This window comes from Nycticebus coucang, chromosome 1, assembly GCF_027406575.1.
Source record: "Nycticebus coucang isolate mNycCou1 chromosome 1, mNycCou1.pri, whole genome shotgun sequence".
Taxonomy (NCBI): Eukaryota; Metazoa; Chordata; class Mammalia; order Primates; family Lorisidae; genus Nycticebus; species Nycticebus coucang.
Window position 1 is genome coordinate 35,324,040 of NC_069780.1, and position 12,049 is coordinate 35,336,088.

The following is a 12,049-nucleotide window of genomic DNA, read 5'->3' on the forward strand; positions in this document are numbered from 1 at the left end:
ACTTTTCTGTAGAGGTCCAGATAGTAAGTCTTTTGGGCCATACAGTCTCTGTTGGAACTACTCAACTCTCTTGTTGTAACATGAAAGCAGCTATAAAGTGTGGCTGTGATTGAGTAAAACTATATTTGCAAAAATAGGCTGTGGGTTGGATTTGGCCTATAATATTATACTTTACCAATACCTAACATAGAAGAATGGCGTTAGTGTTTCTGGAACATGTTTTCATAATAAAACTTCATGGGAAGATTGTGGTATGGACTAGCTCCAGTAGGTGCAAACCCTGGCTTTGGCACTTATTAGCTGTGTGATCTTGGGCAAGTTACTTAACCTCTCTGTGCCTCAGTGTCCTGATGCCTCATATGGGGGTAATAATAGTACCTATCTCACAGGGGTATTATGAGGAATAAATGAATTAATACTGTAAAGTACTTAGAACAGTACCTGGCACATAGTAAGTACAATAAATAACATATACTTAATAAATAGAAGTCTGAAAAATGTTAAGGGGTACAATCACATAAAACTAAATTGCTTTAATAGCAGAGAGAGGGAAGGAGGGAGGGGGCGGGGCCTTGGTGCAGGCCACACCTTCTGGGGGCCAGACATGATTGCAAGAGGGACTTCACCTATCAAATGCAATCAGTGTAACCTGGCTTATTGTACCCTCAATGAATCCCCAACAATAAAAAAAAAAACCAAAAAACTAAATTGCTTTATTAAAGGACACTGTCTCTTTGCATTCCACCAATATTCTGAGAGTATCTGTCTCTTTGCATCCACAACAGGATCGACTATTATAATAGGGAAGAAACTCATGTGAATCCTATCGGCAAAAATGCTGTTTTGTTGTAATGACTATTTCTTTGATTACTAGTGAGCTTAAATTTGTGTTTTAATACTTTTTCCTTATGAACTCTAGGAGCTTTTTCTGTAGAGAAAAATAACTATTACAATTGAAGCCTGTATTTTTCTCAGGCTGCTTTCTGACTTTTAACCAACCTTACATTTGGTGTGCTTCACGTCCTCAGGTATCTTATCCTGAGTTTCTGTTGTTGCCTGAGAGAAAGCCAGTATGCAGAGACCACAGGGTTTGCAGCAGAGAAGGCGTTTACTCTGCATAGCACTCAGTGGGGAGGCACAAGGAATTTCTCAATTCCACCTCCCCAAGAATTGTGGAGGCAGAGTTTTTCTTTTATTTTTATTTTTTACTTCAGAATATTGGGGGGCACACTTTTTGTTTACAGATTTTGTTTTTATGCAGATTGAGTCATAATTATACGTTATGGGTGCCCTTCACCCAGATAGTGTGCTACACACGGTAGGTGTGAATTTATCCATCCCCACTTCCTAGCCCCCAAACTTGATTTCCATTGAGATTTACTTCCATATGCACACTGTTGATGGGTCCTGGGGTCACGAGTTAACTCATGTTTGCACTCGGATTAACTATAGCAGTTTTTAAAACATGGGGTAATGTAGGATATTGTAAAATCTTTCTTTGTCGTGTCACCAGAATAATAATAGCTGGTGACATGGGATAGCTTCTGTGTAAAATTGCTGGTCAATGGCTTCCTAAGTGTTGGATCAGTTAGTTCCAATTTGGTATTGAGTACGTGTGTTTGTTTCTCCACTCTTGTGATGTTTCACTTAGAAGAATGATTTCTAGTTCCCTCCATGTTGTCCAAAAAGATACTAGATCACTATTCTTTTTAATGGCTAAGTAGTACTCCACAGTATGTTTACACCACATTTTATTAATCCATTCATATATTGGTGGGCACTTGGGTTGTTTTCATGTCTTTGTGATTGTGAATTTGCTGCTATAAGCATTCGAGTGCGGATGTCCTTTTTATAAAATGACCTTTTTTCCTCTGGCTATTTATCTAGCAGTGGGATTGCTAGATCAAATGGTAGGTCTACTTTAAGTTGTTTGAGGTATCTCCATACAATTTTCCATACAGAATTTGCACCAGTTTACATAGAGGCTGCAACAGTGTAGAAGAGCTCCTTTCTTTCCATATCCACACCAGCATCTGTTGTTTTATGACATAATATGAGCCATTCTCATTGGAGCTAGGTAATTCTCATTGTGGTTTTGATTCATATTTCCCTAATGATTAAAGGTGTTGAGCATTTTTTCATGAGTTTATTGGACATTAGTATAGCTTCATTTGAAAAGTTTCTTTTCATGTCTTTTGCCCTCTTTTTAATGGGGTTGTTTGGTTGTTTCTTGCTGATTTGCTTGAGTTCTTTGTAGATTCTGGTTATCAGTCCTTAATCAGATGTATAGCATACAAATATTTCCTCTCATTCTATGGGTTGTCTAGTTGCTCTTTTGATTGAGTCCTTGGCTGTGCAGAAGCTTTTAAATTTTATCAGGCTCCATTTATTTATTTTTGTTGTTGTGATTGTTTTGGGGACCTTCTTCATGGTTTGGGGACCTATTGCCTAGGCCAATATCTGTAAGGGTTTTTCCAACATTTCCTGCCTTAGGTTTAAGTCTTTTATCCATGGTGAGTCAATTTTTGTGAGCTGTCAGAGGTGCAGATCCTGTTTCAGTCTCTTACATGTGGCTATCCAGTTTTCCCAGTACTATTTATTAAAATAGGGATTTTTCCCCCAGTGTATGTTTTTAGCCGTTTTGTCAAAAATCAGATAAGAATATGAGGATGATTTCATCTCTCGGTTCTCTGTTTTGATCCATAGGTCTATGTCTGTTTTTGTGCCAGTACAGTGCTGTTTTGGTTATAGCCAAGGTTTAGTATAGCTTCAAGTCCAGTAAAGCAATGCCTCCCTCTTTGTTCTTACTTATGCTGTGGTTATTCGGGTCTTTTCTGATTCCATATGGAGACAGGAGTTGGTGGGCAGAGAATTAAGCAGTCAGGGTCTGCCAATTGGCTGGCTTCAGGGCAGAGTCATCTCTGGGTGGGTCTGGGTGGGTCAGCTAATCCCCTGGAATGCACGACCTGGAAGTATTTCAGAAACTACTCCTAGGTTCCAAACTGATGATGTTGTCTACCAGCTCAACTCTCTGGAATAGCAATTATAGAGAAGCAAACAAGGGGACAGCGACTAACAATTACCAAGCAAATGAGGGGACAGAGGCCCATTATTATCCTTATTTTAGCTAAACCTGTTCCTTTCCTGAGTTTTGCAGCCCTTCCTCTAGTTCTTGTCTTGTAAGGATGGTTTCATTTCTACGAAAAGCCTCTTGAAGTTCGAAAGAATATTTTTTGCCTTAGTTATAAAAATCAACAGTTTCATAATCTCAGCTAAACTGATAAAGTTCCTTTGTGCATCTCTATGCTCCTGAGGTGATAGGGCCCTGGTTGGTTTTAGCTTGTCTGGAGTCCTAGGAGGTTCAGGTTGTCTGGTGGCCTCTGTGAGGAATGCGGCCTGGGCACCTTTAATTCAGATGTGAATGGAGGCCTGGCTTGCTCTGGTAGGAGGGGAGAGGGTTTCCAGCTCTCAGGAAGATCATGGCCTTTTCATGAAAGAAAAGGTGCAATTTGCTTAGTGGAGTGGAATTCAGCTTCACCAAAAAATTACTAACCTGGCCTTCTTCCTTCCTCAAAAGAGATCAGTATATAAAATCTAAACCCCACCATAGTTGTTCTCCTGGAGCGCTAATTAGTGTTAGCTGCTGAGGCAGGAAATCGCTGATAGGAGTGTGCAGCACAGAGGGTCTCAGGCGACCTTCCCCCAGTTCAAGTGAGGGTGCGCTGAGTGGGAGGAGATACCCAGCAGTCAGAACTGGCCCCAGGCAGCTGGGGAGTGCACTCCAAGGCCTGTCCCAGGTGGAGCTCTACTTTCCCTAGATGTCTGACAGGGAAGTGGCAGAGGAGAGTAGTGAAAGGGCTGCCACTTGAGTATAGGGCCTAATGCAAAGCATTCTACATGTTTTCTGATTTTTATCTTCATAACAACTTTGAGGCAAAAATGACTCCCTCTAATTTTTTAGATGACAAAACTGAGTTTCAGGATACTCAGGCTAGAGGCAAGTAAGTAGTAGAGATTGACCCCAGGTCTGCCCGCCTCAAAGCCATGCTCTTTCTGGTAACCTCTGTGCTTTGGTCCTCCTTATGTCAGGGTCTGTGCAGTGGGAGTAACTGGATTTGTTGTTTTTTTTAAGTACCATAGTATGATTGTTATATACATTGTCATATATAGAAATAAGGCTGCGTTGGTGCTTTACAACAAAGTTTGAAAACTTACAGCTTGATAAATGTGGGCAACATAATTTAGGGTAAGAAAGGGTGATTTGGTGACTTCACAGAAGATAAAATTTAGTGAAAATTCACTTGCTTGTCATTTTCTCTCTCTCCTAAAACAGGACACTCCTGGGTTTATTGTGAACCGTCTCCTGGTGCCGTATCTCATGGAGTCAATCAGGCTGTATGAACGAGGTATCTGTCCTGACTCCGGGTGTGAGCAGCAGGTGGTAGCTGGTCCTACTGCTTCTGTCTGCAGTTCTCACACAGTGTCTGCTGGGCTGAGCCTTGCAGAGTAGAAGAAAGAGTGTGAGCTCAAACCTGCTCCTGGGCCCTGGTACCTTTGTCCCAGTGTTCCCAGAGCCCCCTGGGTTGCCCGTGAGGCCTCGAAGTGGCTCTAGGACCACCCCCTACTCCCTAACTGTAGTCCCAGCCAGAGCTGACATATGACCCAGATTTATATCCTGGATCTCTGTTAAAAGGTTTACTCCCTAACAAAATAATCATAATGTAAATATCACTAGGCTAGGGGGTCTTTTAAAGTTCCTTAAGGTTCTAAAACTTGTGACTGTATGACAGTTGACGAGAAATACATGACAAGGCTGATATGTACTAAGAATTTTTTTTTTTATTAAATCATAGCTGTGTACATTAATGCAATCATGAGGCACCATACACTGGTTTTATAGACTGTTTGACACATTTTCATCACACTGGTTAACATAGCCTTCCTGGCATTTTCTTAGTTATTGTGTTAAGACATTTATATTCTACATTTACTAAGTTTCACATGTATCCTTGTAAGATGCACCACAGGTGTAATCCCAGCAATCACCCTTCCTCCGCCCATCCTCCCTCTTCCCCCCTCACCTCCCTCTCCCCCTTCCCCATATTCTTTTTATAACTGGGTTATAGCTTTCATATGAAAGCCATAAATTAGTTTCATAGTAGGGCTGAGTACATTGGATACTTTTTCATCCATTCTTGAGATACTTTACTAAGAAGAATATGTTCTAGCTCCATCCATGTAAATATGAAAGAGGTAAAGTATCCGTCTTTCTTTAATGCTGCCTAATATTCCATGGTATACACATACCACAAGTTATTAATCCATTCGTGGATCAATGGGCACTTGTGCTTTTTCTATGACTTAGCAATTATGAATTGGGCTGCAGTAAACATTCTGGTACAGATATCTTTGTTATCATGTGATTTTTGGTCTTATGGGTATATACCTAGTAGAGGAATTATAGGATTGAATGTCAGATCTATTTTTAGATCTCTAAGTGTTCTCCAAACATCTTTCCAAAAGGAATGTATTAATTTGCATTCCCACCAGCAGTGTAGAAGTGTTCCCTTTTCTCCACATTCACACCAACATCTGGTCTTGGGATTTTGTGATACGGGCTAATCTTACTGGAGTTAGATGATATCTCAAAGTAGTTTTGATTTGCATTTCTCTGATGATTAAAGATGATGAGCATTTTTTCATATGTCTATAGGCTGTGTGCCTGTCTTCTTCAGAGAAGTTTCTCTTCAAGTCCCTTGCCCAGCCTGCGATGGGTTTCTCTGTGGATTCTGGTTATTAAACCTTTGTCAGAGACATAACCTGCAAATATCTTCTCTCATTCTGAGGGCTGTCTGCTTGCTTTACTTACTGTGTTCTTGGCTGTGCAAAAGCTTTTTAGTTTGATCAGGTCCCAGAAGTGTATTTTTGAAGCTGCTTCAATTGCCCGGGGGGTCCTCCTCATAAAATACTCGTCCAGACCAGTTTCTTCAAAGGTTTTCCCTGCACTCTCTTCTAGTATTTTTATAGTTTCGTGTCTTAAGTTTAAATCTTTAATCCAGTGAGAGTCTATCTTAGTTAATGGTGAAAGGTGTGGGTCCAGTTTCAGTCTTCTACAGGTTGCCAGCCAGTTCATCCAGCACCATTTGTTAAATAAGGAATCTTTTTCCCCACTGAATGTTTTTAATTGACTTGTCAAAGATCAAATAACGGTAAGTAGCTGGATTCATCTGTTGGTTCTCTATTCTGTTCCAGACATCTACTTCTCTGTTTTTGTGCCAGTACCATGCTATTTTGATCACTATCGATTTATAGTATAGTCTGAGGTCTGGTAGTGTGATTCCTCCTACCTTTTTTTTATTGCTAAGTAATGTCTTGGCCATTCGAGGTTTTTTTCTGATTCCATATAAAACGTATTATTTTTTCAAGATCTTTAAAGTATGACAGTGGAGCTTTAATAGGGATTGCATTAAAATTGTATATTGCTTTGGGTAGTATGGACATTTTAACAGTGTTGATTCTTCCCAGCCATGAGCATGGTATCTTTTTCCATTTGTTACCATTTTCAGCTATTTCTTTTCTTAGAGTTTCATAGTTCTCTTTATAGAGTTCTTTCACGTCCTTTGTTAGATCAACTCGAAAATATTTCATCTTTGGCACTACTGTGAATGGAATGTCCTTAACTGTTTTTTCAGCTTGACTATTGTTGGTATATATAAAGGCTACCGATTTCTGAATGTTGATTTTGTAACCTGAGACGCTGCTGTATTCCTTGATCACTTCTAAGAATTTTGTAGTAGAATCCCTGGTGTTTTCCAGATACACAATCGTATCATCTGCAAAGAGCGAAAGTTTGATCTCTTCTGACTATATATGTATACCCTTGATTGCCTTTTCTTCCCTAATTGCAGTGGCTAAAACTTCCATTACAATGTTAAAGAGCAGTGGGGACAATGGGCAGCCTTGTCTGATTCCTGATCTGAGTGGAAATGATTGCAATTTAACTTCATTCAATACGATATTGGCTGTGGGTTTGCTGTAGATGGCCTCTATCAGTTTAAGAAATGTCCCTTCTATACCAATTTTCTTAAGTGTTCTGATCACGAAGGGATGCTGTATATTATCAAAAGCTTTTTCTGCGTCAATTGAGAGAATCATATGTTCTTTGTTTTTTAATTTGTTTATGTGCCCAATTATATTTATAGATTTACGTATATTGAACCAGCCTTGAGACCCTGGGATAAAACCAACTTGGTCATGATGTATAATTTGTTTGATGTGTTGCTGGATTCTGTTTGTTAGGATCTTGTTGAATATTTTTGCATCTATATTCATTAGTGATATTGGTCTATAATTTTCTTTTCTTGTTGGGTCTTTTCCTGGTTTGGGGATCAGGGTGATGTTTGCTTCATAGAACATGTTGGGTAGTCTTCCTTCTTTTTCCACATTTTGGAACAGATTGAGTAATATAGGTACTAGTTCCTCTTTAAAGATTTGGTAGAATTCTGACGTGAAGCCATCTGGTCCCAGGGTTTCTTTTTTTTACAGAGATTTTGTATGGTTGATTTTATTTCAGAACTTGATATTGGCCTGTTCAACATTTCCACTTGATTCTGGTTCAGTCTTGGAAGGTGATGTGCTTCCAAGTATTGGTCATTCTCCTTCAGATTTTCATATTTCTGAGAATAAAGTTTCTTGTAATATTCATTAAGGATTTTTTAATTTCTTTTTTTCTTTCTTAGTTTATTAACATAGTAAATTACATTGATTTTCTTTTCTTTCCTTTGTTTTTAATACCATTTTTTTTTTTTTATTGTTGGGGATTCATTGAGGGTACAATAAGCCAGGTTACACTGATTGCATTTGTTAGGTAAAATCCCTCTTGCAAGCATGTCTTGCCCCCAGAAGGTGTGGCACACGCCAAGGACCCACCCCTCTTTCTTCTTCCCTCTCTCTGCTTTTCCTCACCCCCATGACCTTAATTGTCATTAATTGTCCTCATATCAAAATTGAGTACATAGGATTCATGCTTCTCCATTCTTGTGATCTTTACTAAGAATAATGTCTTCCACTTCCATCCAGGTTAATACGAAGGATGTAAAGTCTCCATTTTTTTTAATAGCTGAATAGTACTCTGTGGTATACATATACCACAGCTTGTTAATCCATTCCTGGGTTGGTGGGCATTTAGGCTGTTTCCACATTTTGGCGATTGTAAATTGAGCTGCAATAAACAGTCTAGTACATGTGTCCTTATGATAAAAGGATTTCTTTCCTTCTGGGTAGATGCCCAGTAATGGGATTGCAGGATCAAATGGGAGGTCTAGCTTGAGTGCTTTGAGGTTTCTCCATACTTCCTTCCAGAAAGGTTGTACTAGTTTGCAGTCCCACCAGCAGTGTAAAAGTGTTCCCTTCTCTCCACATCCACGCCAGCATCTGCAGTTTTGAGATTTTGTGATGTGGGCCATTCTCACTGGGGTTAGATGATAGCTCAGGGTTGTTATGATTTGCATTTCTCTAATATATAGAGATGATGAACATTTTTTCATATGTTTGTTAGCCATTCGTCTGTCTTCTTTAGAGAAGGTTCTATTCATGTGTCTTGCCCATTGATATATGGGATTGTTGGCTTTTTTCATGTGGATTAATTTGAGTTCTCTATAGATCCTAGTTATCAAGCTTTTGTCTGATTCAAAATATGCAAATATCTTTCCCATTGTGTAGGTTGTCTCTTTGCTTTGGTTGTTGTCTCCTTAGCTGTACAGAAGCTTTTCAGTTTAATGAAGTCCCATTTGTTTATTTTTGTTGTTGTTGCAGTTGCCATGGCAGTCTTCTTCATGAAGTCTTTCCCCAGGCCAGTATCTTCCAGTGTTTTTCCTATGCTTTCTTGGAGGATTTTTATTGTTTCATGCCTTAAATTTAAGTCCTTTATCCATCTTGAATCAATTTTTGTGAGTGGGGAAAGGTGTGGGTCCAGTTTCAGTGTTTTACATGTAGACGTCCAGTTCTCCCAAAACCATTTATTCAACAGGGAGTCTTTCCACCGAGGTATGTTCTTGTTTGGTTTATCAAAGATTAGGTGGTTGTAAGAAGTTAGTTTCATTTCCTGGTTTTCTTTTTTTTTTTTTTTTCAATTTTTTTTTTTTTTTATTGTTGGGGATTCATTGAGGGTACAATACATTTCCTGGTTTTCTATTCGATTGCAAGTGTCTATGTCTCTATTTTTGTGCCAGTACCATGCTGTCTTGAGCACTATGGCTTTGTAGTACAGACTAAAATCTGGTATGGTGATGCCCCCGGCTTTATTTTTATTACTAAGAACTGCCTTAGCTATACGGGGTTTTTTCTGGTTCCATACAAAATGCAGAATCATTTTCTCCAAATCTTGAAAGTACGATGTTGGTATTTTGATACGAATGGCATTGAATAGGTAGATAGCTTTGGGAAGTATAGACATTTTAACAATGTTGATTCTGCCCATCCATGAGCATGGTGTGTTCTTCCATTTGTTAAAATCCTCTGCTATTTTCTTTCTGAGTATTTCATAATTTTCTTTATAGAGGTCCTTCACCTCCTTCGTTAGGTATGTTCCTGGGTATTTCATTTTCTTTGAAACTGTGGTGAAGGGAGTTGTGTCCTTAATTAGCTTCTCATCTTGACTGTTATTGGCGTATACAAAGGCTACTGACTTGTGGACATTGATTTTCTATCCTGAAACATTACTGTATTTTTTTTATGACTTCTAGGAGTCTTGTGATTATGTCTTTGGGATTCTCTAAGTATAAGATCATGTCATCAGCAAAGAGGGAGAGTTTGACCTCCTCTGCTCCCAATTGGATTCCCTTTATTTCCTTGTCTTGCCTAATTGTATTGGCTAGAACTTCCAGCACTATGTTGAATAGTAAAGGAGACAAGGACAACCTTGTCTGGTTCCAGTTCTAAGAGGAAAAGGTTTCAGTTTTGCTCTATTCAGTAAAATATTAGCTGTGGGTTTGTCATAGATAGCTTCAATCAGTTTTAGAAATGTACCACCTATGCTAAAACTCTTCAGTGTTCTAATTAGAAAAGCATGCTGGATTTTCTCAAATGCTTTTTCTGCATCTATTGAGAGGATCATATGATCTTTATTTTTGCCTCTGTTAATATGATGGATAACGTTTATGGACTTCCGTATGTTAAACCAGCCTTGCATCCCTGGAATGAAACCTACTTGATCATGAACTATGACTTTTTTGATGATAAGCTGTAATCTGTTGGCTAGGATTTTGTTGAGAATTTTTGCATCTATATTCATGAGTGAGATTGGTCTGAAATTCTCCTTTTTGGTTTGGTCTTTTCTTGGTTTTGGGATTAGGATGATGTTTGCTTCATAGAATGTGTTGGGGAAGATTCCTTCCTCCTCAATTTTTTGGAATAATTTCTGCAGTACAGGAATAAGCTCTTCCTTGAAGGTTTGGTAGAATTCTGGTGTGAAGCCATCTGGACCAGGGCATTTTTTTGGTTGGAAAATTTTTTATTGTTTCTTTGATCTCAGTGCTTGAAATTGGTCTGTTCAGGAGCTCTATTTCTTCCTGGCTAAGTCTAGGGAGAGGGTATGATTCCAAATATTTCTCCATTTCCTTCACATTGTGAAATTTCTGGGCATAGAGTTTCTGGTAGTATTCAGAGATGATCTCTTGTATCTCTGTGGGATCAGTCGTTATTTCCCCTTTATCATTTCTGATTGAGGTTACTAGAGATTTTACTTTTCTATTTCTCATTAGTCTGGGCAATGGTTTATCTATTTTATTTATTTTTTCAAAAAACCAACTCCTTGTTTCATTAATTTTCTGAATGATTCTTTTGTTTTCAATTTCATCGATCTCTGATTTGATTTTGGATATTTCTTTTCTTCTGCTGAATTTAGGCTTAGATTGTTCTTTTTTTCCAAGTCTGTAAGATGGCTTGTGAGTTTATTGATGCGCTGTCTTTCTGTTTTTCGAATGTTGGCATCTAAAGTGATAAACTTTCCTCTCAAAACTGATTTTGCAGTATCCCACAGGTTTTGTAGCTTGTGTCTTCATTGTTGTTATGCTCAAGGAAGTTAATGATTTCCTGTTTTATTTCTTCCTGCACCCATCTGTTATTCTACAGAAGATTGTTTAGTTTCCATGCCTTTGGGTGGGGTCGAGCATTTTTGTTAGAGTTGAGTTCCACCTTTAGTGCCTTATGGTCTGAGAAGATACAAGGTAAAATTTCAATTCTTTTGATTCTGTTGATATTTGTTTTGTGTCCCAGGATATGATCAATTTTGGAGAATGTTCCATGGGGTGATGAGAAGAATGTATATTCTTTATCTTTGGGATGGAGTGTTGTATATGCGTCTATCAAGCACAGTTGTTCTAGGGTCTCATTTAAATCTCTTATATCTTTGTTTAATTTCTGTTTAGAGGATCTGTCCAGCTCTTTAAGAGGAGTGTTAAAGTCCCCTGTTATTACGGTATTATCGGATATCATATTGCTCAGACTGAGTAAGGTCTGTTTCAAGAATCTGGGAGCATTTAAATTGGGTGCATAATATTGAGAGTTGAAATGTCTTCTTGTTGTATTTTTCCCTTCACCAATATAAAGTGAGCATCTTTGTCTTTTTTGACTTTAGTTGCTTTAAGTCCACATGTATCTGAAAATAAGATCACAAGTCCTCTTTTTTTCTGAATTCCATTTGCCTGAAAAATTGTCTTCCAACCCTTGACTCGGGGCTTTAATTTGGCTTTTGAAGCCCGATGTGTTTTTTGCAGACAGCAAATGGATGGCTTGTGTTTTTTAGTCCAGTCAGCCAATCTATGTGTCTTCAGTGGGGAATTCAAGCCATTAACATTTATTGAGATAATTGATAAGTGTGATAGTGTTCTATTCGTCTTATTTTGTGAGAGTCCATTATTTAGTTTTATCTTTTGCATCAGTTTGGAGGTTAGGTTCTGTCCTTTAATTTCTGAGTTCTTACTTTGCTGCTGATCCATTGTGATGGTCAGTGTGTAGAACAGGTTGAAGTATTTCCTGTAGAGCTGGTTTT

General features: G+C 38.5%; 1 protein-coding gene across 1 annotated transcript in view; it reads left to right on the plus strand.

Moving 5' to 3' along the window:
• Positions 1–12,049, plus strand: part of HADH (hydroxyacyl-CoA dehydrogenase) — a 62,967-nt gene that overhangs the window by 37,257 nt on the left and 13,661 nt on the right. The window contains exon 6 of the mRNA XM_053563215.1: positions 4,334–4,406. Coding sequence (XP_053419190.1) covers positions 4,334–4,406 — 73 coding nt within the window. The remainder of the gene's footprint in view (positions 1–4,333; positions 4,407–12,049) is intronic.